Source organism: Bradysia coprophila, chromosome IV (genome assembly GCF_014529535.1).
Source record: "Bradysia coprophila strain Holo2 chromosome IV, BU_Bcop_v1, whole genome shotgun sequence".
Taxonomy (NCBI): Eukaryota; Metazoa; Arthropoda; class Insecta; order Diptera; family Sciaridae; genus Bradysia; species Bradysia coprophila.
In genome coordinates this window covers 7406853-7434731 of record NC_050738.1, presented here as the reverse complement: position 1 = coordinate 7434731, position 27879 = coordinate 7406853, and the positions used below count along the sequence as shown (strand labels likewise).

The 27879-nt window shown below is 33.5% G+C and overlaps 2 protein-coding genes across 40 annotated transcripts in view; both read left to right on the top strand.

The window, feature by feature from the left end:
* Positions 1-18711, top strand: part of LOC119066071 (Down syndrome cell adhesion molecule-like protein Dscam2) — a 139127-nt gene extending 120416 nt beyond the window's left edge. For 21 of the 38 annotated variants that reach the window (XM_037168309.1, XM_037168320.1, XM_037168313.1 and 18 more), the window contains exons 19-31: positions 61-227; positions 3540-3743; positions 9135-9302; positions 9564-9704; positions 11130-11320; positions 11382-11492; positions 11557-11674; positions 11742-11798; positions 11874-12029; positions 12170-12190; positions 14066-14129; positions 14537-14545; positions 16608-18711. In XM_037168309.1, coding sequence (XP_037024204.1) covers positions 61-227; positions 3540-3743; positions 9135-9302; positions 9564-9704; positions 11130-11320; positions 11382-11492; positions 11557-11674; positions 11742-11798; positions 11874-12029; positions 12170-12190; positions 14066-14129; positions 14537-14545; positions 16608-16683 — 1483 coding nt within the window. In that variant the 3' untranslated portion in view covers positions 16684-18711. Of the gene's footprint in view, positions 1-60; positions 228-3321; positions 3490-3539; positions 3744-9134; positions 9303-9563; positions 9705-11129; positions 11321-11381; positions 11493-11556; positions 11675-11741; positions 11799-11873; positions 12030-12169; positions 12191-14065; positions 14130-14536; positions 14546-16607 lie in introns of all 38 variants that reach the window. The other 17 variants (XM_037168335.1, XM_037168334.1, XM_037168333.1 and 14 more) reach the window with 5 other exon arrangements.
* Positions 18712-24376: 5665 nt separating this feature from the next.
* Positions 24377-26514, top strand: LOC119086039. 2 transcript variants are annotated; one of them, XM_037196613.1, is made up of 2 exons: positions 24377-24725; positions 24966-26514. In XM_037196613.1, exons 1-2 carry the CDS (start codon positions 24639-24641, stop codon positions 26349-26351), a joined length of 1473 nt encoding a protein of 490 aa, XP_037052508.1. In that variant the 5' UTR covers positions 24377-24638; the 3' UTR covers positions 26352-26514. The 2 variants fall into 2 exon arrangements, with proteins under 2 accessions (XP_037052508.1, XP_037052509.1); XM_037196614.1 differs by lacking the exon at positions 24377-24725 and adding an exon at positions 24869-24907 and having other exon boundaries at positions 24966-26508.
* The last annotated feature ends 1365 nt before the right edge of the window (positions 26515-27879 follow it).

The window sequence follows — 27879 nt, the reverse complement described above, 5'->3', positions numbered from 1 at the left end:
GGCAGAACCAAAGATCTGAAATTCGGTGTGCCGATTTTGTACGCAACTTATATTTCACAGGGACCACGCCGAATGGACTCAAATCTCTAACAATGTTAAGCCGGGTGGCAATTTCGTCGTATTAGATTTGGATGCAGCCTCATGGTACAGCGTACGGATAACCGCTCATAACAGTGCTGGATTCACTGTTGCCGAATACGAGTTTGCAACGCTTACCGTTACTGGAGGTAATTTATTAAATGTCGCTTGATGATGCTTCATAGGATACCATTAATCTCTTGATTCTCTGTAACAATCGATTCATTTATCATCAACCATGCTCCTCATGTAATTATTCAAATCTCACGAAAATGTCCCATTTTGAGTCCCAGTTCTTTTGTTCATTCACAGCACCCCCGATCACTTTACCACGTTAACAAAAATATCCACTAAAAAATTCCACATTTACTGTGGGCGGATATTTTTGCAAACTTTTTGTTTTTCTTCACAACTTTGAATACCAATTAGTCGACACAATCCACGAACGTACACAGAAGTCTTGATTTTGTTAATTTTATAATTTCTTTTAGTTTTGTCGGCATTTAATGAACCCATCCCACTTTACTTGGGAAATTTAACAAAATATGTTTCGGAACGAATGTGAAACATTCGAACACAATTTCAGTTGTTCAATTCTTGGACTAGTTCGTTGTGGGTTCATGAAATGTATTCGACCAGATTTTTTGAGTGTAATATTGATCATATCCCCTTCTTTAATAGGGTGGATCGATTTAAAAATTGTAATTTTTATCCAAAATGCTCATAGTGTTCCATGACCGTCAGAGCCCAAACAACAAAAACATCTAAATTTTCGGTTTCAGAAAGAATCGGAATTTTCCTAGCGAGTGGTATGAGTTTGCCACTTACTAAGAAAAAGCACCCTAATGTGGCACTGCAATGGCGTGTTGAAAACCTGAGTTCAAACTCTTTCAGGACAATCTATTTCAGAAACAAAACCTATCGCGAAAAACAAAGATTTTCTGATTTTCGCTACACTACAGTTAGAGGCAGTGCATTTTCAGAATGAACTCCCTTCAGCTGTTTTTCAGCTGATCCACACAAACAATCAGATCTGCTTATACGTCCTTATACGTTTTTACCACTACCACGAACGTACGTTTAGCAGCTTCAACCGTATAAACAAGTACAAAGAGTTTTGATTGTATGTGTGGATCAGATGAAGGAAATGCATGCTGAAAATGCACTGCCGCTGACTGTAACAATAAAATGCAAATTTTCTTCACATTTTCCATGGAATTTGCCAAAACTCTTTTGTTGTGAATTCCTCATGAAATAACGATTTAGTTGACCTTGGTCATGCTACATCTTCTTTCCAAGATTTCACTTTAAAGTTGAACAATTTTTCGTTGGGAATAAAATTCCCACTTTGAAGGGTCGAAATTTTTTCAAAACCGAATTTATCAAATTCGACGTAACAGCAAAATATACTTTCCCGACATTTTGTGACTGGTCACATGGTACCCATCAGTCAATGTTTCCAGACTGTAAATCTTACAAAAATGCCTCACAGGTCAATTATACTCTACTCAAAAATTGATCGGGATATACCCTTAAAACATAAAAAAAGTTCTCCTAGAAAATCATTCAGTGGGCTCCGATGGTCATGGAACACTATGTGTGCTTATTGGATAAAAATGAAATGTTTTGAATCGATCCTCCCTATATCGTTATTTAGAAATAGATTAAATGTAGATAGTCAGTGAACGTCGAAAATGTCTAGTCCAACAGAATTGCTACGAAATATTCCAATCAGATTATTGTTTGCCACGCTAACAAAAATATCAAAAGTCTAGGAATCGATCATTGCTGTGTCCAGGCCATTGAAGTGCTAGTGTAGACTTGATTGTTTATTTGAAAGATTTAGTTAGAATATTTTACAATCTTTAATTCGAGGTTACTACAAGTATATAGAATTTCGCTTTTTCGCATTGCAACGACTATGGTGCAATCGCTACCTTCAAAATGAAAACCTTTTCTAAAAAGTTCTTTCTGGAACGTCCAATTGACTGCATATAATCTCACGAACAGTTGCGTTAAAAGAAAACTTCCGAAACTTTGTAATGACGATCTATTTGTTAAATCTGTTACTTATATTGTTCACAGTAAGTATTTCAAACAAAATCTTTTACTTCATTTGCTTATTATTCATATAAGACCAGATGTCATCAATTATTTTCGTCGTTGATATCGAATGTCGATAACAGATGATAGTTTTGAATACTTTGTATCATTGATTCCGATAACCGAATTGATGGTGATGAAAATCCTAAATAAATTTTGGTTTTAAAAGTTCTACGAAATTCCAAGAATAACAACTTTTCGCTTCCACCGTTTCGTTAGCAGTGCAAACAATATTGTTTAATTATACCATAAAAAGACGTCTCCCACTTCCCCCCTTTTCAGTTCTTTATTGACCATTTTAGAAATCAGTTTTTTATGTGTATGTGCTTGTGTATTTCGCTAAACTTGATTGGAACAGTACGTGTTGAAATTTGCATGTAACAATCTACCGATACCTTCTATTGAAGGGAAACGAAACGAGTGGCATTTTACACATAAAAAGCTTCTTTTGAAAGTATGGAAAGTTGGACACTCTTTTTTTGGGGAGCAAACACTTATAAGTGAAAAATAAAAGAAAACTTTTTGCATGAAAAGAAGGGGATGAATTAGGCATCTGGGTAAACAACCTTTATTATAAAATGAGTCAGCATTTTAATAACGAAAATTTAGCTCTACCAGTTAGAAATAAACAATTGACAATTGTCTGATGGGCACGAATTTGTGTCCAAGAAAACAATATCGCTTTTGAGGTTAGTAACACACCAACTTTTTTACGCTTAAATATGATTATGATTTTGCATTTAGAAATTATTTTTTTTACGAAATCGAAAAATTACACAAAACGAACTCCCTGAAACAACCGACAATGATGTCAGATAAAAAAAAAACGTTTTTTCATTCTTTTGCATTTTCTATTCATTTTACTTCAACACCAAACACAAATCAACATCATAATACAGAATCACCAATAATATTACCATCTCATTGCTCCCATTTCATCGTCATGTAGCCTTTTCTTTCATAACTACTCTTTTCTTTCATTTTCTTTCCTCCTATCATTTTACATGAAATTAGTAACGTTCCAATGTTTTTCAAAATTTCTTTTTAATTAAAAAATCAAATCAAAGAAAATCCGATCCATAAACCTTTAGTAACCGGAGTCCATGTAAAAAAAGCAAAATACAAAATTGGTTGTTTCAGGGACGATTGCACCCTCTCGCGAATTACCCGAACTCACTGCTGAGGACACAATACGCATCATCCTGTCCAATTTGAACCTAGTGGTACCCGTTGTAGCCGCCCTTCTAGTCATTATAATAGCCATAATTGTAATTTGCATCCTTCGTAGCAAAGGAAATCACCACAAAGGTACATAAATCCACATAACTGTAGTGTTTTCTTTGTCCCTTCCTATTTAGGTACGCTTGCTCCGCCACTCAATACGGCTGTGCTAAACGGCAAAACGTATTTGCCGCCATGGATGCCGCAATGGTTCGATTTAAATTTTATGGTACCATTGATTGCCACTATCATAGTGGTATTCGTTGGTGTATTAGTTATATGTGTTGCCTTATCGCGAAGACGTATGGAAGATCCCAGAGGTGGGCCGAAGGACGTATATTGTAGGTTTCATTCATCATCCATCTAATGGTTTTGTATTACGTACACACAAAAAAATTTCGATTAAAAGTGGCAAGCGAAACAACGGAGCATCAACAAACTAATCAAATTTTTGATCAATTTTTTTTAGCTTAGAATTTTTTACTTTTTATTTTCGATCACCATTTTTGTTGATGATTTTATTGTGTTTTTGATTTGACAATTTTTACTTTTTGGTTTTTTGATTGTTTTGCGCGGATGTCCTTGGTTGGTTTTATATTGGATTTTTAATAGCATTTTCTATGTGTTAACCGTTTTTTCTCACGAATTTCATTTACATTTTGTCACTCATCCATGAGAGAATGATTATAATCATCCACACACATATGAACGCATTGATTTTATAGAATTTAAATTGCTAATCATTTTGGTTGATCGAGTAACACTAATCGTTTAGATGTAATTTTGCAGTTCCTTTAATAATTATCAATTTTGCGCATTCGTTTTGCACTAATTTTGGATTATTAATCAATTTTTATAAATATATTTGTATTTCGTCGTTGAAGTTTATAGCGAGCCATTCACATCTTTTTGGGAAGAAGAAAAAAGATTTTGTCTCTGCATCAACTTTTCTTAACAAAGTCCTTTACGAGCTTTAAGTTCTTTGATTGAAGCGAAATTCTATTTGAATGACGCGCACAATAATAATCAAATATACTTCGCCCATGCTTACAAGCCCGATTACAAGCTCGCTTACAAGCAACATTAATGAACCAAATTAAACAAGAAATTAAGAAACAATTCTGTTATTGGCATTGATCCGCAAAGTTGTCGGTATCGTTTGAATTTTTTGTCCTTTTGTTACCATTCCTAACTTTATCAGCTCGTTGAGATGGCTCTCTTCTAAGGTTATAACTCTATTTCTGAAAGTCGTTCAGTATGCTGATACCGAACTTTTATATAAATGCACAAGTATAAATAACATTACTGGTGTCGTCCAACCTCGGTTCCGTTACAAATCGTAATTGTAAATTTTTGGGTCTGATGATAACGTTATATTTTATCGGTTTTCGTATCAGAGTTATAACTTTATGTGAGTGAACTAAAAAATAACGGTATGCTGCAGGGCCTACTTTTTAGAAACTTTTAGAGAAAATCGAGAAATTCAAGAAACTTTGAGAAATTCAAGAAACTTCGAGAAATTCAAGAAATTTCGAGAAATATTTCTTGAATTTCTCAAAGTTTCTTGAATTTCTCGAATTCGAGAAATTTCAAGAAATTCCAGAAAATTCAAGAAATTCGGGAAACTTCGAGAAATTTTAAGAATTCGAGAAATTTCAAGAAATTCCAGAAAATTCAAGAAATTCGGGAAACTTCGAGAAATTTTAAGAATTCGAGAAATTTCAAGAAATTCAGGAAATTAGTTTCCAAAAAGTAGGCCCTGGTATGCTGGAACCCTTATTCGAGGTTCTTAATGAAACGGTAGCGACAGTTTTGACGTTTCAAAATCTTCGACGAAACTATTTAGGACCTTTGTTACGACCTATACAAATTTCAGTGAAAGCTAGGATCTATTACGTGTCACAACAAAACCGATATGAATATTATCTCTCCCTATGAATTCCAAACTGCGACAGAACTTTGGCGGAAAATATTCCGGTTAAGTATTTTTACCAAAAACTTACCAATCATTTTGCTGCTTGTATGAGCCAAATTTTCCGATTTATATTTAACTTAAAGATCGAAGTGGCTGTAGTACCCGCTTCTTACTATCCATCTGGAAGACTTCATCAATTCAATCGGAACTTCAAATGTAGCTATCACTTTTCAGCGGTTCTTCGCGAAGCATTTTGCTTACATGGAAAGAAAAGAGCAGTTTGACATGTTTTCTGATTTGGGTGTTGTTGTGGTTTGTAATTGAGGCCACAAAAATTCAACGAATCCAGATTTTCATTTTTTAAATTTTTGTAAGGCAACAAGACTGAAATACTAAAATAAATAATGTAGACATTCATTTGCTAAGCAAATTTTGTTTGGAATCATTTGCAGACCACAACAACTTCCATTTAAAAACATGTCGAATTTCACTTTTCACTGTAACTGAAAACAATTTTCCTCAAAACTTATGTTCTCAATTTTATTTTCGCTTTCGTTACTTGTTCTTCGAAAAATTAGGGAGATTGCGATTTTCACTTAATATAAGTTGACATACAGCTTGAAAATTATAAGTTTACTTGCCATATACTTTGTATGAAGAGGAAGAGGAGAAGTTACTTATAATTTTAACTGCAATCCAGGTGTACGTCAACTTATAAGTGAAAATAGCCATGTTTCTGATGCAGAGCCGGGTTAACACGATGGGCTTTAGGGGCTTAGCCCCTTGGCGCTGGATAAAAGTGGCGCTGGAAAATTAATAATGAATCGTGTTTAGTTTACTGGTTTCATTAGAATAAACTACTTTTACCGATATTTTAAAAAAATTTGCCTGCGGCGCATTTATGTCATCTATTAAAAAGATAAGGCATCACAGTTTTCACATTTTCTTGTTTGGAAATTCCTGATATCCACTGTATCCAGAATACTGGGAAATCAGGAAAATTCTTGACTGGCATTTTATTTCCGATCAGTAAATCAGTTTTATCATCGGGACAGCTCTCAACATTCTCGTTTAGTAGTAGCAAATGTCATTGAGAGGTAATAACATGGCAGATGTAAAATTGTTATTCAAAATCAATCTGCTTGCCTCAAAAAAAGTTTTAATTATCGACGAATTTTGTCTAAGACTATGAAAGAAAAATAAAGTTGCACACGGAATGTATAGTCTTGAAAGTTTCTTGATGGAAAGAATCTAAAAATTCTTTGCTCGCTTCGCTCGCGGTTACTTTCTCCTTCCTTTCACTTTTAAATGAATATCAACAAAATGAAGAAACTAGGCCCACCTTATGGGTAGGTCAGGTCCTTTCACTGACTGAATTTTTCAATCAATTTTTGCGATTGTTACAGCTATCAAAAATTAGTTAATATAACATTTTTGTTTTATGTAGGATCTGATATTTCTAGTCCCACAGACTCTGACAGCTGTTATATTGAATGAAATATTTGAATTTTTTCCCAGTCGAAATTTTTGTCGCACACATGTAACGACGAGTTTACTGGGATACAAACCAAAAAACCATTCAATATCAAGACTGTCAAATCTGTGGATCTAGAAATTATGTAGAATCTGTTGAAAACGAAAATGTGATGTAAAGTAAAAATTTTTAAGTGTATAAAAATATCATAAAACTGTCCATCGATTCTCATGTGATCGTAACCATAAATATTCGTAACTTGACAGTTGCGTGTATAAAATCCCATAAGATCATAAAATCAAGTTACGAATTCTTGAAGTAACGAAAAAACGAAGAAGATTTCTCGCTTATGTTTTGAACAAAAATGAAACTCGTTCAATTTTTTTTACAAACCACGAAATCACACAAAATAGTACATTTCGTACCTAGGACTAAAAGTCTTTTTAGCGTGTGAGAAGTTGCCAGACAGAGCCGAAGGCGAGGGCTGGAATCGAATACGCTAAAAAAGACTTTTAGTCCGTGGTACGAATAGTATTTTTCTCCGTCCAATATGAAAAATACTATTCGTACCACGGACTAAAAGTCTTTTTTAGCGTATTCGATTCCAGACCTCTCCTTCGACTCTGTCTGGAAACTTCTCACACGCTAAAAAAGACTTTTAGTCCTAGGTACGAAATGCACTATTTCGAAATGATTTCTGGATTATTACTCCAATACTTTCCATTAACGAACCTAGCCTCAGAAATTTCAGTCCTCTCGATTCAAAAACTTTTTTGGAAATACGTTTAGAATTACTCGAGCTACCGTATTATCAATCTTCGAGACGAAAATTCTTTTGACAATACCACAGAGGTCACCCGTTTCTTTATAGCTCATCTCCAAACTTAACTTCAGGAATTTCATTTCTTGACGATAAAAAAAATGGAAGTCCTCAAGTTATCGTGTTATCAAGAGACGAGACAAAAATTCTTTTGGGAGTATCACAGAGATCGCATCGCCCGTCCGTTTTAGCATATCTTCGAACTTAACCTCAGGAATTTAATTCCTCGTCGATTAAAAAACATTTTTGGAAATCCGTGGCAAATTACTTAAGTTATCAAGGAATGAACAAAATGTGACAAATATTTTAGAGTGTTTATTATCCGTCAGACCCATGACTTTCAGTCAAGATAATTATTTACGACCGAAGTAAAACTTAGCTAGGCTACAGAATGTTACAACCCAGTTTACGTAATTATTACCAATCCTCCTAACCGATCGTTAGGATATCGACATTAATATTATTTTTAATATGTTTAATACGTTCACGAAAAGTAAAAGCCATGTTTTTGTAATTGGCGCTCGAAAACTAATAGCCCCGTGGCGCTGAAAACCTTAATCCGGCTCTGTTCTGATGTATGCAGGGCTGAACTATCTCAAAAAAGCCCTTCGGGTGCTGCAAACAATTCAATGGTAAACAGTCCCAAAATAAAAACTTTTCACCCAAAGATCCAAAGGGCCTTCGGGAATCGCTCGAATTCACAGTGTGACCAGGTCCTGTGTATGGATAGTCAAGTTTTACATCAACCTAAGTTAAAATCGAAATCTCTCGAATATATCTGATCTGAGTGAAATGAACAATTTGTCACATAGTTCTCAACGAGTTTATACGTCCACCGATTTGTTGTCGGATTTGTGAGCAGATTAAATTCTGAAACGGGGTCAAGCAAGGCTAAAAATCCACATATAACACCAACCAATTGTGTGATTGGTTTAGTGGTAAGTTTTCATAAATGGTCGATTCAATCAGGTGATTTTGATCAGACACTTTGTTTGAAACAAAGTGAAGTAAATTTCGTTCGTTTCGTCGATATTTTTACTTTTCAATTTTTAAATTAAAGAAATTTTTACTTGCTGAATCGATCAATTATATCATTTATCACAACATAAAAACCAACTATTTGTAACCGCCAGTAATTGATGAGAATTGCTTCAAGCGTGTGTAAGTGAATGTTAACTTAAACAAAATTTTTAATTTGCAAAATTTCGTAGTGATTTTTATCCTCTTTGTTTTCTATAAAAATATATTTTTTAAATGAAATGAAAAATATGAAAAAAGTAAGATGCTTTCATTATCGCAAAAAAAGCTTCCAAATTGATGATCACGCAAATGATCGAAATCGTAAAAATTGTGTTTGTTTTTTGTAAATTGCACAGAGTTGAGCTTAAGCTACTAGCACTAAAAAAAAACAGAAAGAAATTGCACTTTTATAAGAAAATGAGTAAAAGCAAAAACAGAAAATGTAAATGAGTTTGGTAACAAAAGCATCTTCGATATTGAGTGGGAATATTAATTAATTCTAGACGATGTAGTTTACAATCAGCCAATGGGACCCGGAGCCACCATGGACAAACGACGACCGGATCTGCGCGATGAACTTGGATACATTGCACCGCCGAACCGAAAATTGCCACCAGTTCCCGGATCGAACTATAACACATGCGATCGCATTAAGAGAGGTACAGTCATAAGTAAGCAAAATAAAACATTCATTATCACATTGATCAAAACGATTTCAAATTACTGGAGATATTTCGTTAGCAACCTAATTTGTAGATGTGTAAGGTTTTTCATACCTCCTTTTACAATCAGTCGCTATTTTATTATGTACATTGTCAATGCAAGTTCAACTATGAATGGTCAATCACATTTTGAATTTTTATTTTTTTTATTATTCGGTTCTTTAATTTCAATGTTGTCGGCCCCTTTTACCCTACAAATCATTTACTCAGGCCGTAGTATGAGATCAAATCATTCCACATGGGATCCTAGAAGACCATTGTATGAAGAATTAAAACCTCCACCAGTTCCACGAAGACATTATCATGGTTCGGATGAATGTTATCACACTCATCCACATCCGCATCCAGCAGGTATTTTTGTGTTTTGTTTTGTTTTTTGATTTTTTTTTTCTTTAATTTGTTTGCTAATTGGCTCAATGATTTTTCTTTTTCTTTTTTAATTTGAATTATATCTATGAGACATTTCGTTTCACGACTAGCTCAAATGTCGATGTAAAATATCTCTAGTTCGCTCATCACATCTTACAACAATATCACCTTGTGACAATTCTTCGAGACTATGTGATCTGAGATCTGATACTTCTTTTGTTAAACGTATCGGAAAGGGTTTGGTACAAAATCTTTTACTTCACTAATTTACTCACTTGAAACATTTTTTGTTTGCCTCTGTCAAATGTCAGTATTTGTCCCATTCTACGTTAGTGCCTGAAGATTAGCCAGCATGTTGGTGTTAACGAACAGAATATCATTTCGCATACAAAGCAATACGGATTTTAAAGTTCTAAAAGTTGGTTGGGATATAGGGCGAGGGGAAAACCACAACTTTGTGATGAAAAAGTTATACTATACCGAGGGAATTTTCTGCGGTTTTTCCGTCATTCCAACCACTGTGCGGTGTACGGTCTCACTGTGGTGGGAAGACCGCAGCAGTTTCCCGCGAAATTGGTTATACAATTTCGAGGGCATCTTCTGCGGTTTTCGTGAGACGGGGTACGGTCTCACCGTGGTGGGAAGACCGCAGCAGTTTCCCGCGAAATTGGTTATACAATCATTAACAGGTCTATTACTTCCATCGACCAAAGTATTTTTAATCTGTTGATTTCAAATCTTGTACTTCAATTCTGTTAACATCCATTTTACTATGTAAATGACCATGTTACCCAGAGCATGTCATTATTTTTGTCGTCGTTATCGATAACAGATCGGGTCTATAGAAGATTTAGTTAGTGAAGAATTCTTTTCCACTTGGATGTATATCATTGTTACAACATCATGGTGAGGGGAAGAAATCTCCGAGTCTATTTTCGTTGCATAGGCGATATTGTAACTCCGATATTATTTTAACTCGGTCGATATTATCGTAACAGAAAGAATGATCGTCCGGCGAGCGATATGATTTTCGTACGAAACGATATTATCGTCCAAAAAGATAATACACTCGGAGCTTTTACCCCATCATCGCCAGCTATCAAAATTAAATTTATTTTTGTTGCCTCTTCAAATGAACAATCGTTCCCATCCACATTTTACATCTATTTTCTTTCAATTAATCTAAATTTACGAAGAGAAGAAAATGTTCAAATGAATAGAAAAAAGATGTCTTCATGAGCCAAGGTAAGATGTATGCTAACCCAAGTAGAATTTGCGTTAACAATTAGAAACTGTAATTAAACATAAACAGGTAAGTCAGTAGCAATAACAAAAATTACAAAACAATTATGCATGCGAGAACACAAACGGTTACACTATAGTTTGGTCTTCCTAATTTCTTGCAAGGTATGGAGGACGAAATTTGTCCCTATGCAACGTTCCATTTACTCGGCTTCCGCGAAGAAATGGATCCCACGAAAGCAATGAACTTCCAGACATTCCCACATCAAAATGGTCACACAGGTCCCGGTCATGCGACAATGGGACCTGGTGGACCACCGGGACACATTCATTCCAGATCGGGATCGCAGTCGATGGTAATTTATTTTAATATTTCCGCACATTCAACGGAGACTAAAATTTGTTGATTAAATTAAGCCGCGACAGAATCGGTATGCGCGTAAAAATAGTCAAGGTGGTCAAAGTTCCATTTACACTCCAGCACCCGAATACGATGATCCAGCTAACTGTGCTGAGGAGGATCAATACGTTAGTTTTCCTGTAGTTGTATTCAGTAGATCGCAATATTAATTTAACATTTTTCCTCTCACAGCGACGGTATACTAGAGTTAATTCGCAGGGAGGTTCATTGTACGGTGGTCCAGGGCCTGAATATGATGATCCAGCTAATTGTGCACCCGAAGACGATCAATATGGTTCGCAATACGGAGGTAAAATGCGATTCTGTTCAAAGGAAATCCTTATTTACACTCACCCTTTCCGAATGTTTCTTCTCAGCTCCATACGGTTATGATCACTACGGTTCTCGAGGATCTGTTGGTCGTCGTAGTGTTGGTAAGTGATGATCAACACAAAAAGATATTTTTAAAGTTCAAAGCAACCGTGTTAACATCAACGCACTATTTGCAGGCTCAGCACGTAACCTTCCAAATGGTTCCCCCGAACCACCACCACCACCTCCACGCAATCATGACACTAGTAACTCGTCGTTCAATGACTCCAAAGAAAGCAATGAGATCTCTGAGGCTGAGTGTGATCGTGATCATCCACGTGGAAATTATGGCGGTAAGTCACTTTACTGCATTACCAGAAACAATTTGTCGGCTTTTTATACGTATGAAGCATCTCTAAAAAGCAAATCAATTCCGTTAAACAATGCCATAATTGATTTAACTTTTAACAATTTTCATTTTTTGTTTGAACAGAAAATGAGAATTCCGGCGATGGTGAGTTCGTCAAACTCTGTTCTGAAAATCGTTTGCGATGTTGTTTTTCTTTCGGTTTTTTCTTTGAATTGACTTTGATGATAGATCAAATTTTGTTAGTGTGAAATTTGTTTTTGATTAGACAACCGAAGCTGATTGGATTTATTTTCAAAATTTGTTTTTTAAATGTTTTCATGAAATCTATCATTTTAAATTCACCATCATCGTCATCAGCCATAATATTTATGGATTGGGTATCTATGCGATCATGTTTTGCATATATTCTATCCTTTCAATACGAAACGGTATCAAAACGGAAATTCTTTTATTCACCAAAATTCATCTCACGCCATTCACCATCACCACAATTTAATGAATTTAACCATTTTTTTTTTCTTTTAATAAATTTTCGTTTTTTCCAATTTCTTTCGAACTAAAATTGTATTCTCTCGTTAGCGTTTTCGTTCTGTGAATGTTTAATTTTATTTAAATCAACAATTATTCTTATAGCATGGACTTTTATGTGTTTAACCATATCGTTACTAAAATTTGTTTGCGAGTGTGTGCGTGGTTTTTGTTTAATTTTAGTTTGTAAGTCCATTTCAGGTTCACTAAAACATTCCAGGCAGGTACTAAGAACTTAATATATCATCCGGACGATGTTTTTCTATTTAAATTTTATTTGGTAACGTTTCTCTTTGTGACTAAGACAGTAACTTCCTCTGACAATGTTTTGAGACTCATTGATGCAGTGCCTCCTTTTTCATACGGACACTTTGGGCAAGTTCCAGTGGGACCCAAACGAATTGCTGGGGTCTACAAAAAAACATTTTTTGTTGAGTGAACTAAGTCATGTACATTTAGCGTCCAGAATGATCATTTGGCGCCGAGAAAGAACTCTTGTAACGAAAATTTTACCCTGGTTCTAAAAAGCTAAATATGGCACTGCATGCATTGATGAAACAAATTACGATGACTACCGGGTAAAATCCGGACAAAGGAGTTCCAGAGAAACATTTCCAGTTTCAGACTTGAATTATTTGCTTTTTTTTTGAAGATGTTTGACTGAACGATGAAGCACTAGTCAAAATCAACAAAAAATTAGGTTAGAAAGAATATCAACCTTTGTGATATGAGGAGGGAAGTGTCCTGTCGAAGTCAATGAACATAAAAGGCTACATATGAACCTGAATGACTACCGTAATGTGTGTTACATGAAACAGTTTATAGAAAGAATATCATTCTTTACGGGTCTAAAAAGAATTGAATTCCCCTGTCGAAGTCAATAAATACAAAAGGTTTTCGGCTTACCAGGAAGTAACCATATTAACCCAAAATCTAGACGATAAACATTTACCAACTCAAACGAGTAAAAATATAATCCATCCAATCTGTTCATTCTTCTGATTACAATAATCACTTAGTGTTTCATACAAAATCTATTACTTCATTAGTTTACACATATGAGTTTAACTATATAAGACCACACCATCTAGAGCGTGTTGATCATTTTTGTCGTCGCTTTCGCTAACAGATGAATAGCTGTTTCTAAATAAAATAAGTTCTGGCTTTATTCTCGACAAATGTCTTAACTTATAAAAAAGGCTTTTGTGCAATTAATATTAAAATGTGATTACAAACACCATCATCAACATTTACATAACCAATTGTCGAGTAGCAGCTTTTATGCATAAGCGTAACCGTAGTTTTTCTCTAAATGATATGATTTGCTGAATGAATCCTAATGCATTTTTCTCAAACGGAACCTTAGAAACCCCAACACCACCAAAATCCTTCTGTTAAGTTTATTATTAGCTAATATGCTGCTTATCCAACAACGACATTATCATTAGATCGATCGAATATTTTTTATTGTGAATTTTCCGAATTCCACAGCTAAAAGGTCAGCCAATACAAAAGATGTGCGCACCACCGAAGAAATGCGTAAATTGATTGACAGGTAAAGTATCCAAATTTTTCCATAATTGTCCATAATGTTTGTCATCATTAAAGTTAACGAAAACCGTTTCCCAATTATTATTATTTTGCATTTTCGAATGTGAGACATGATAATTAACCACAAGTAATTTACATTGCATAAAATCAGGTCCTCAAAACAAGACATTTACCAATTACATTACATTTAATTCTTTGTAAATTTGACTGCAAATTAATTCCATTAACCCATTACTATAATTTTACAATAAATAATCAAAACTCATTCCATTCAAAATTTGCAAAATTTCACTAATCTTCCTCCATGCATTTCGGTTCAACGAAGCTTATCAATTCAATTTTTCAAAATGCAAATAATGTAAAATACAATTTCTCCATTCCCTTTTTGTGACTAACATCTTTAACAATCAGTCGGAAGTCGTAAGTTGAGCATGATTTTTGTTAACATTTACTAACTGCTTATTGCTTGTATCATATACCTATGCATTTAAGGCTATATTGAGTAGAATTTTCATTTTTTTTGGTGGTTTGTTCTTTTAAAAATCTTTTGTTCTGTGGTTCATTGCATAAATAAATTCAAAATTGGCGCCAGAATCGCTTACAACAGAAATACAATTATGCTAACGGTCGTGCTGTTAGCTAACCCTAAGTCAGTTTTTTTTATATATAAACAAGATGAATTGAGAATATATATATAACTTTTGAGGCAAACAAAAATTGCGCCCGAGTTCAACGATCTTTCGATATACAGAGATTGCTATTTTAGCATACGGAAGTGAGAACTTGAGTTAGAGTTGGTCGCATAACTCGAATGGATGTTTCAGTAGTGACTCCGGAAAGATAAACATCTTCAACTCACTTATTGCTAAATATAGATTCTTTTGTACTTGCCAAATCTATTGTCTATCTCCATGTAAGAACAGTGGAGTGACCTTTAGTAAATTTTGTGGTTCAGTCTCTTACAGTATTTTTGTCAGAGTATGATTCTCTACCAACTGATTCTTCGAGTTCTTATTGTTATCACTAAATTCGGATTTCCGTTAAAAAATGTTTTACAAATTGCAAGCATTTCATAAGTGGTCACCGAATCTGTTACTTCTTTTGTTCTAAATATTTTCAGCAGATCATTACTTCATTACTTTTAGCATCTATTTTGCTGTATAAATTTCAATAACAGATGCCCATCTGAACACTTCACTTGCTAAATGGAACTTTAAATTAGAATATGAATTATGATGATATAATTATTTTCTTCTCACTTTTCGTAATCTGAGTTGTACAGCACTCGAAGGGATTTTGGTATTTAGTTCTTAAAAATCCTATAAATTAAAAAAAAATCCCTAAAATTCCTAAATTTATGAATTTTAGGAAGCTGCGGGAATGAGCCACTAAAACCACGTTTCCGTCCATTATCTAGCGAATCTACAATGGAATGAACGTGAAAGATATTTTCTTTGTATGTGGTGCTCCTCTTTCATCAAAAAAGAATGTGCTTGTACCAGAGCTATAATGTCTATAGACTTTCACTGACTTAATTAAAACAAGCTGTAAGCACGTCCCTGTTTGCACTAAATCCATCACGCTAGGACGAATTTTTCAGACATTTTCGTAACGTTTCCCTTAGCGCTGTAACTTTGTAAAATCGTAAAATTTTCCTAATATTTTCGATTTAGTTTCGCTTCAAGTTTTATCCATTTCCACATTTCGTGACGAGCTCTCATTCACAAAAGTCTGAACACTTTTAGATGGAATTTTAAGATATTGATGAAAGAGACAATTGATGAAAGACATACAATTTCCATTTGACGTTCACATCCACTGGAAATTTCAAAGTACTTTTCAAGTGGAAGAAATTATAATAAATTACGAAAATATGAAAATAATGGTCTAAAAGATTTTTTTCATGGTCGATTCCCGCAGCTTTCTAGAATTTTTTTAAAAAGAATTTAGATGAACTTTATGGAATTAATAGCGATCCGTTTATTATGGACAAAATTGAAGCACGATATTTGTCATTCATGCTTTTTCTCGTTTTTTTTTTTTTTATTATATTGTTACGATATTGAACTCACGTAATAAAATTTTCCAACCGATTAAATCATTTCTTTCTTAATCTTTGAACAAACAAAAATCAATTCTATTTTCATTGGGATTATGTTCAATTATTTCTTTATATTATGATTCCATAGATAGTGTAACTTCAATCATACCTTTTTTGGCTGTATATAAAAACATTCATTGAGACAATATCCATGTTTTAATTGTCATCATACCATCATTGCAAAGTGCTGAAACGAAGCATATGAATTTATAAATACAAAAAAACATTTCATACATTACAATCAAATCATGTTGTTCTGTATGTAACATTGTTCCGTCAATAATATTGACCGAACTCGTTTACCAGAAGACATTGTTTTATGGGAATGACTAATTTTTGTTCTTTAAATTTTTTTATCATCAAAAAACACACAATATCTAGAAACGAAGTCGCAGCCAAACTCCAACAACAAGGTGGCCCCGCCGGACTCACAGCCTACGATACTTTGGCAGTGTAATTTGTAAATTACAGTCAACCATCATTTTACTAAAACTCGAACAATATTTAATAATTTAAACAAAAAAGTAAAAAAGAAACAGAAGAAGAGAAAACCAGTAAATTTAATGTGTAAGTATGCTAAACTATACTCAACAATATTATTACCAAGTGAAAAATGAATGATATCCAAAATTAACCAAAGGAAATTTTTTAAATTTTAACAAAACAAGAAAAGAAAAAAATGAATTTAGCTCATTTTCCAGTGACTAAAGTTATTACAAAAGTTAAGAAAAATATTCATTTTGAAAGATTGATTTTTTTAAATAAATTTTGAATTCGTAAATTGTCATAAATGGGTTTTTAATCCATATTCGCGGAGCTATACGCGTATAGATTAAGAACGATCGAATGAGGTTGCACTTTTTGATATAAAAATGGTAACATTGCAAAAGTTACATTTCCGTGTTTTTTTACAAATTATTTTTTTTTGTTATCAAAAATTCTGTTTTTCAAAAGCACAAAATTTGAAAATTTTCGATTCGATTTGATGTGTTACCAGTTACTAATTATTAATTTTTATTGAATTGATTTCCTTTTTATTTTGTAAAATTAGGATTTTATAAAAATTTAAACATTTCGGTGAAAAAAGGAAACAGCTTAGTTCTACCATCAGCTTTAATAGTTTTTAGTTTTGCTTATTATTATTATTATTATTATTCGTCTTTGATATTAATTTTAACCAAGAAATTGGTCAATATAAAATTTGATAAAATTTCGTGAACAATTCAATTTCACGTAGTGCAATGTAAAGGCGTTTAGTTGAACTGAGACCTGAGACCAACGTGACCATTTTAGTCTGTAAAAACGTTCATGACAATGCATATTATTGACATTGTTATTACCAAATTATTATCAAAATCTTCGTCGACTATAGGTAAATTCTTCTAATAAAATGAAGATTCTCTATTCGAAAAAAATAAATTTAGTCGCCAAAGCCACATCCGAATACCAGACGCACAGCTAATTTAATTTTAGTATTATGTCGTTTATCGTCCAGACTATCATCAACGGAAAACTTTGTTAATCCCATTTCCTTAAACTAGAAATCCAAGCCGAGAACAATTAAAAGATTCTGAAATGCACTCAATTAGTCTTCCAAATTTGCATATCCTTCCAATTTATAAACTTGTTTAATTTCCACGTCCTAATCCTGCACTTTGAATTTTAGAGTTTCCCAATGCACAACTACCACTAATGTTAATAATTGAAAGAAAATTTATAAAAAATCGTTTTTTGTCAAGGTTGTGTGAAAAAGGGTTGTGCAGAGATCTAAATTATATTTTCAAAAATTACACAGAGACTATTTTCTAGCAACCACATCAATCCACCTGTTCATATATTTCTGTAAAATTATATATTCCCAGCACTCAGCGTCTTTACATTGTAAATCGACATTGAAATTTAACGTTAAAATGATTCGTATGCTAAACAAGTTCGCTCCAAAAAAAATTATTATTTGAAATTCGCGCATTTGTGTTGTGTTAGTTCAAGCAAAAGAAAAAAAAAAGTTTTTTTAAAAAAGAAAGTTCATTACACCATTTAACTCTAAATGGAACAGAAATAATACCAAATGGCTCAAAAATAGAAGTGATATGAAAGGAGAAAGTTGTCTTTTCTTAGAGTGGAATGAAAAGTCCTTCGATTTTTCATGGAATAGTTATAGAATAAGGATCTATATCACCATACAATAGACATCAAGACATCAATTTTTGATTTTTATATACAATTTACTGCGTCAATTTTTGCTTTATTTTTAGTATAGATTGCTTCGATAAGCTTGCGCAAATTATCATTTTGCGATTGATACAACTTTTGTCTGGTTACTCTTAGCCTATTATTGATTGCCTAATTATATAGTTGTGGGATCAGTAAAACCCCATGAACAAAACGTTTCGATGAATATATCCATTCGGATAACGCTCCATTATTTCATTTAAATAAGTAAGTCCGACAATCAAAATAGTTTGTCCAGAATTAAAATTTCGAACAAAAATGGAAGAAGAAGAAAGAAAAACTGGAATGATAATTTTCTCCCCCCCGACAACGAATCATTAAATTGAATTTTATAATTTTCATTATTGGACTTTCTTTTTCAAGAAGAAGAAGAAACGAGAACCCAAAAAATTTTCTGAAGTTATTTTCTTATGAAATTCTTATTTATTAGAATTGACTGAAATATAAACAGAAAATGCTCATAACACAAAAAACATTTTTGATGAAGAATAAAAACACTCACGAACGAACTATAATGTTTTTTACTTAGAATATTTTAGATAATCTGAGTAAATGCATTGTGCAATCGAACGAATTGCAGTAAAACAATTTTTTACAAAAACAAAACAAAATTGAATTTTTTATACAAAACAAAATAAATGAAAAACATTTTTTATCAAAAAAAAAAATATTTTTTAATTTTCATTGATATAAAACATTAAATCAATTTTTAATACTAAAACGTAAATTAACGATGATGTTATTTCTTGATGTGATTTTTAGTGTAATTTTCTTTTTTAAATTTTTATTTATATAAAAACGATATTGTGCTTCGTAAAAATATATTAATTTTTCTTGTCTTATTTCTTATAATTAAATAAAAAATAAAAAGCAAAATCAGAATTAAAATTTAAGTAAAAAGAAAGAAAAATATTACATATAAACGATAAGTGTATACCCATTTAAGAAAAGTAAGAAAAGAAACATCTTAATTCAATGTTTACAAAAAATATTCAAACAAAAAATTAAAGTAAAAAAAAATATGAAAAGAATTCTTAAAAAATTAAAAATTTGACATTTAAATATTTATAAAAAATATAAAATTTAATCCAGGAATAAAGAAAAAAAATGAATATACAAAACTATACAAAATACAAAATTAATATGAAACTTTATACACAATTTAATCAACAATAAAGAAAACCAAGAACAAAAAACAAAATATTTAATTAACTCGATGGGAATGTGTCAAAAAACGAAACGAATTATAAAAGATTGAAGGTGTTTTTCTTAAAAAAAGAAGTCAATATTCAAGAATCCTTCTTCGTTATACTAAAATATCAAACAAAATTTAGTGAGTTTTTCCATAATATAAATACTATTCCAATATGTAATCGGTTAAAAAAAATATAGAAATATCTTGATGTTTACTCGTATAAAATTACTATTGACTTTAAAACGAACAGCTCATACAAAAAGCTAATAATTTTTTATTTTTGAAAAAATATATTTCATTTTGTTGTCAATCATACCCGTCAAATATTTACAAGTTTTATGCCATACAAGTTAAAAAAATAAAATAAAGACAAATTAATCGTAAAGAAAAACCAGTCATCAAATTACAATTTTTTTTGGATTTGCATTTGAATTTTTATTATTTTGTTACATAATAACAACTCTGAAATTAGTTATAACTAAGTCGAATGTTGTTGCTATTACACTATAATTATTACGCCTATATTATATACCTAATAATGCTATATACATTATACCACTACAACTATTATACCACTACAATTTTAGTCGTAAACAAGAAAGAAAATAAAACAAACAAAATATTAATGAAAAAGTATATCGAATATAAAAAAAGTAAACTAAAGAATACATAAAGCTACTCGTATTAATGAATTTAACGTAAAAATCATCACAATTTAATTTTTGTCAAGATTTTTCAGTTCCTTTATTGTAACAGCAAAATTGATTGGAACTCTCTTACGTTAGCCAACCACATTTCATTTTTCGTCATTCTCAATCAGGTAGATTTTCAATCCGTCGGAGATATGGTACAGGACCTGAATACATTGTCTTCTTAGACGAGAAGAGGGATTGCTTCAATATAACAATATTTGACTCTTAAAACAGTAGATAAAGAAAAATAGAGACGGACGTTCTATTGTTGAGTCAACGTCTCATTCAACTGTGAACGGTTCCTTCACAATCATCGATTCCTGTGATCGCAACCATACAGTTCGTTTCATATTATTGTAGAAAATGTTAGCAATTAGTTTCATGTTGGAAGCTGGTAAAGTAACTCTCAGAATTATTCATTTATTTTGATGAAAAATACTCTGCAGAAAGATTAGAATTGCAGAATTGTCACTCGATCCCAGTATACCCATTACAACACTCAATAAGAGGTTTAGAGGTGAAAGTATTTTCAACATCTAAAATTTGGAAAATCGAATTTTTGAAGCGAGCATTTCTCATGCCAACACCACAAAACCATTCCTTGTTAAAAACAGAAGACTAACCTCTGAACCTGAACGAACACTTTAAAGTTTACAAAAGACTGGAGTCAATTATTCTGGTCCACTAATATGTGGACAATGACCTCTCCTACTACTAATTGAGAATGAAAACAATTTTTCCTTTTTCACATTATATTTTGTATTCCAATAAAAACGAAACAAATCTAATAATAACCTGAACGGATCGCATGAAGTGAGAATAGTTCCTTTGTTGAAATTAGTCGATATATCTTAGTGAAACGAGCATAATGTAATCATTATAATAGAAAAATGATAAAATAGAAAACCGCTTCAGTGCTTCGATATAAATTATTATTAATCACAAATTTATGCTTATTATATCAACCGAGTAAGACAGAACAGAACAAAATCCAAAATAAATTTAAAATCTTGTCATCTTAAACCAATCAATTTAAAAATTTGTGATTTTTGTTTTAATTCAAAATTATAGATTGACCTCTCTCAATAAATTTGTTTGTTTCATTTAAATCAAATAAAAATATTGAATAGATTGATAACAACAACATGATGATAAATCAAAAATAAAATTAAAAAAATTCTTACGTCGATCAATGTTTGATTTCATTTTTTCTATTTGTATTTTGTGTATTTAATATAGATTTAATTTAACATAAGTTTATGTAAAAATTTAAAAAAAAAATAATAATATGAGAAACAGTTTAATAAACCAGTCTTTATAAGTAAATAACATTTGTGCTTTCATTCATTTTGAAATCAATTGACGAGGCGAAGGACTGTGACCGAGGGGCAAACAAGTCAAAAGAGTTACAAATGAGGTGCACGCTAAAAAAATAGTCGCATCAGAGCCGCACACTGGAAAAAAGAGTTGCATTGGAGGACACGCTAAAAAAGAGCTGCAAAAGAGTTGGAGAATAAAAACAAAGAGTTGCACGGGAACGAAATAAATTCTAAAGTTTTTCAAGCAATTAACTCCTCAGACAACTTCAAGTAGTCAACAGTTAATCTAATTCCCAAATTTTTACAAAATTTTATTTATTTTCCTTGCGTTTTTTGGAGGAAGACGAGTTACACACAAAAAGTGTTGCAAATGAATTGCACAGAAAAATAGTTGCAAATCAAATGGTTTGCCAATCGACGTATCTGACTGTAACACTTCCCTCTCTGTGTTCTGAAATTTAACTTTATCTTTTACGTACGCCATACGTCAAGCTTATCATCAAGAAAAAGTTGAGTAGGCGGTGAATGCGAATGGTCGCAAAATTTTTTGCTCCATGAAAATAATTTTAATTTTTTTACGAATAATTGAATTTCCTTTAATAAACGAGTTTAAACGTTTCGAAAGTATGTTATACGGATACGCGCGTTGATTGTTTGTGAAATGGAGGTGTAATTTATACTAGAGAGCTTGGATTTACCAATCTGTTTGACGACAGAATATTCCATGGCATCAGACTGTTTATAATCTTATGGCTCAACAATGTTCCAGACTCTAGCATGGCTTAGCAATGTCCTACATTAGGAATTTTCAAACAAGTGTCCTGATGCGAGTTCCGAATTTAAAATCCATCGACAATCTTAGGAGGACAGTGCCCGCAAAATCGACAAAATGAATGAAAGTAGAGGTATAAAGCTGGTTAAACAGAGGTAATGCGACGAGTGTGCCCGTCTGCACATCAACGGGTGTGTACACAGGTTCAATGGTTTTATGACCTTATGTGTCTTCTCTCTATGACTGATGTCGCTGCGTTACGCTTTGTAAAGGGAGGAATTCCCTGGTGTCGAGCGAGACGCCTTTGTTTTGTGTAGCCTTTAGTGAGGGAAGAAGAGCGCTAGGGCCGAACGGGAACGCCTTCGAGTTACATTTCGTGAGAGGAGAAATTCTCTGGGACCGAAAAACTCCTTTGAGTTACCTTTCGTAACTTTGGTTGAATTCTTTCATTCTGAATGGTTTTATAAGACAACCGGTATAACTCGCAAAGGAGTGCTTTATGAACAGTAATAAAAGAATTGTCACCTTATTGCGGGACAGTTACCATGAATCTGCATTTGGACCGAATTCCGGGATATCTGACCAAAGAACCTGAGAAACCAGATTAGCGGTTGAATTTCTCAATTTTCTCTCTCACTATATTTCCCTCTTTCTCTATTTTATATGTAACATATTGATGAGCCAATGGATGTTTCCGCACTGAGGATGCAAATAGCTGAATTGAAACGTACACAGTACACACGATAAATGACGAAGTCACTGCCATGAATGAATGTGATTTTGAAACTCACGCCAAAGAACCTTGCATACGAGAGACTGCAAAAACTATCACACCCATCCTACGTTTATTCCCGGTTCGAAGAAGAGAGTGTACAATTGAAGGATGAAGTTTCGCGAATAATCTAGGAAAAGATTGCAAGTAGGAGGATGATAGAAGTCAAATATGTTGAAATATTGCAGAGTACTGAAAAAGCTCAGGCGGTTGGTTCATCTCCCCACTGCCGACAATTGTTATAACAATGGTAATTACGGGTCTACGCTAATTTCGTGCATGTAGATCCGTATCTGGCCAAATCACTTAAGCTTGAAAGTGCTGGCAAGCATGAATGAAATGTGCGGAAAATGAAGAAAAGCCTGTAAGTAGTGTGGTATCAGGTAAAATGTAAACGGCTTGTTATCAGGTAATTGTTTTTCTCCTTGTGGCATTATATTATTCCACATTGTATTGTAACTTTGCACATTCACAAATTTAGTAGTTAGTCCAATCACATAGATCGTGCGACGGTGGTTGAGTTAGTTACCACAGAAATTACTCTGTGGTATATAAGAAAATAGTAGACCAGAATGGTGTGCCCTACACTGATACCATTCAGAACACACGTAAGGGTCGAAAGGTGGGAGTTAGACAGGGAGAGTGAAGACGTTTTACTGTGTGCTTTGAATGTAATCAAGGAGAACGAAAAGGGGGGATTAGGGTCTGACTCACAATCAAACCAAAATCCTCACGTCCAATGTTCTCATGGGATCGCTCACAGGAGCACGTTTTGGTTACTCAAGTCAAGTCAAGTCAAAGCCATACGTCAAGCTTATCATCAGTTTTACTATCAGATCTATTACACCGTTTTTTGATATTAGGATTTTCAAGAGTTTGTTTTCAAATCTTTTACAGCATTTCTTTGAACATGTTTTTTTTCTATATCAGAGCGTTTAAGTCACAGTTTGCCGTTTATTCCAGAAGTCATTATCAATAACAGATGTTTAAAAAATTTAAAAATCCTTAAAATATAGGTTTCAAGACAATTTATTTGTCTTGAAAAAAAAAATCCTGATCTTTGTCATTGCTTCTTACTAACATGGTATGACGGCGTCATTTTGGTAACTTTTCATACGAGTCTCTCTTTTGTATTCATGTTCAAATTTGCTCTATCCGATTCTGTTTCAGTACTATCTCTTTCGTTATTTCACAACGCAAATGTATTTGTGTGATTGGATAACGAAAATTGCTGAGTTATGTCGCAGTCGCTCATTTTATCAAATAGACTATTCTCAATTGCTCTTTTGCGTCATATAATCGATGTGCTCTTTTCGATTTCTGAATTGACGCAAAATTTACCGTTTTCGTTGTCATTTTTAAATGAAACCTGAATATGAAATCGAGCCTTTTATTTTGCAATTGTATTTGATTAGTGGAGACCGACCATAATGTCAATCAACGACCTAATGCCCGTCGAATTGCTAACAGAAATTTTTAAACATCTTGGGCTCAAAGATCTTGGTAACTGCAGATTAGTAAGTTGATATGTAAAGCTGTACCACTGTCGTACAAAGATTTTGCTTCTTTTGTTTCAAAACAATGGTTAATTTTCATAGAGCCGTAATTGAATAAAAAGCTCCAGACTTTCTTTTTTTGATAATTCCTACTTTATCCAAACCTAAAAATGGTCTGAAATTATGAATGTTCAACAAATCCAGCAAAACAACAACCGCTTAGCTAATCTTCTTTTTCCGTTATTATTTATTTATTACCAGGTCTGTCGACGATTCATGCTGATTTGTGACCAAATACCGATTCCGGAGGTAATAATTCGGAACGTCTCAGCAGGATATGCCACACACAAAGACTTTTGGTACCATACCAATGAACAATTTACGCATAAGAATCTCATCAATGTCGAATACGCAAATACGACTGGACGCCAGTGGACATTCAGATTGACAAAGGTCAAACGGCTTTATTACCATGGCATATTCCTGAACCCTTTCTTTTGGAATGCATTGAACGATCTACTTCAACTTGTACAGTTGCGATTGGAATTTCCACTTTTCGGCTTTTTAAAATGTGGGCATACAACATTAGCAGCACTGAACCTACCAAATCTGGAACGACTGGAGATTGGCAAAGGTATGAGATCCAAATGTGAGCTTCACTTGAATACGCCAAAGCTTTCCATCTTGAAGTGCTTCGAGTTTGAAGCGATTCATCTGGCTGACCCAACCACCATTCAACATCTTGAACTGGTTCGATACACCGAAACTGCCGACCAACTGGTGAATCTTGAATATTTGAAGGTTAATTGGAAGACTATTCGACACCGTAAAGTTTGGTCAGTATTTGGCGAACTGCGGACGCTGGTTTGCAATTCGTTTGATAATGATCCGGATGATTTTGATGCATCCATGCAAGCTGTATGGGATCTGTTCCATCAAAAGAAACCCCACCAGAAAATCTACTTTCAATCGGTCGAATTGGTCTATCGGAGCACGATCAACGAATACGGAGCGTCGAGAAACATTTTAGCTTTTCAGATCAGCAATTACGGCTCGTTGTGCGCCAACATTTCGCATCACGGTCCACTCGATTACAATGAACTGATGCAACTGACGAATGGCAATCTCCCTGTCGACTTTTTCCAGAAATACTTTAACGTTCGATCCGTCAAAGTTGTGGGTGAGGTAAACAAACCGGAACATCTGTTGTGGTTTCTCAAACGTTTCGAGTATTTAAATTGCATCGAGATCGATTCATCTTCCGTAAGTCAACAGTTCTACAATCAGCTGCAGGAAATTGATCAACTGACGCGAGTAATTGTGAACAGTAATTCGTCCATCACCAACCATGACGTCCTCTTCAAATGTCGACTTTTAAAAGAATTTTCAACTGACCAAAGTGATGCAAATTTTTTGGATTTGGCTCTTGCGCTGTTTAGTGGACACGAACTTTTTGCTCAAATTGGTTTCAATGTGCGAGACGAACGCTTTTCGGTATTCAAGCTTCCTGGAAAGGTGTACAAAATTTTACGACTCAAAGACGGTGTAGAGAAGGGACTTTATCTAAGTTTACATTCTTTACAACAACAATTTGTACAAATTATTACTTATTATAAATCGACTGGTGAACTTGACCTCACTGACTGACGAAATGACTCACATCGACAAGTATAATTAATGTTGTTTTTCATTTTCTTTTTTTAAGTTTTCTTATGTCATGAACTGAAATGAACTAATTATATTCTGAATTATACATTTTTTGTAATATTTTTTTATAAAAAATTTAATTATAAAATCTCAACATGCCAAATGTTGTTTTTTTACTCCAGTGATTCTGAAAGAAAGATCAACGGTGAGGAATTCTTTTGAGAAACGATCTGCCGAAATCGGACGCATTTTCAAGTGAAATTGTTTATATGTGCCTAGATATTTAGAAGCCAAAATAGTACATTTTGTTACGAGTGATGAAAAGTTGAATTTTTCAAGGTTCTGAAAGAACCGGTTAAGACACTTACGAAGGCGGGTGAAACACAAATCTTGACAATTCAGACATGTATATGGTTTCAAAAGTCAACTTGAAAACAATTTTTTTTTGTTAAGTTGAAATCGTCATATACAATTTTCCAAACCTCGTTGGCGCTACAGGAAAATTTTGATCACACCGCCTTCGTGATCAACTCGAAAGTGTCTTAACCTGTTCTTTCAGAACCTTGGAATTTTTCGGTACTAGTCGTAAGCTTGCAATGTAAACCACAATAACACAAGCAAAGAATCACTCTAGCCATTTCAACAACAAACCGTGCTCACTTAATCGTGGCCGGAAATAATTATTTGTTGATCTATTGTCGAAATACCGCAACTTTGTCGCTCATTTCCGTCTCAATATGAACAAAACGTTGTTCCTAACTTTTGCTAAGAGGCATTTTTAGCGACACCAGTCGGAGGCGAGCTCTGGAATCAAATTCGCTAAAAAAGCTTTTTAGCATAAGTTAGGAACAACGTTTTTCCTAAACGACGTGCGAAAATCTATTTTCGGCCGGAGAGAGCTACCTTGAAGGTACTTTCTTGGCCGTAAATACCTCTCTCTCTGAGAAGTACAGAAAAATCAAATTTTTCGATCTCAGTGTGCGTGTCGAAATCCGTCGAATTTCAGTCTTTCAGCTCAAAATAGTATGTTGTGTAACAAGTATTGTAATGTTGATTTTTTCAGCACTAGACCCAAGTTTTGGGTTTTGGGTCGTGTGCTGAAAAAATCTCATTACAATACGTGTAACACATCATGCTTTGTGCCAACCGAGAATTGAAATAGACAAGAGCACAAAAAATCATAATTTTAATGGTAAACAATCACTCTTCAAATTTGATCGATCACATTGCTTTGCATTTTCTCAAACGAATGCTGTAACAACTCATACAAATTCCATATCAACACTGCTTTGAGTGTTGTAATATCACATCAAACGGGTGCTGAAATAAGTCACTTCACAACACTAAAATGAGTGCTGAAAAGAGTCGTATTTCAATTCTCGGTGGCACAAATATTTTTGTGCATCGGGCAACTAAAATGCGACCTATTCTGCCATTATCTTTCCTCGGATTTTTCGTTGAGAAATGTCAGTTTTTCCCGAACGATAACTCGCTCGTAAGGAAAATTTAGGACTGATGCTGAAAAATC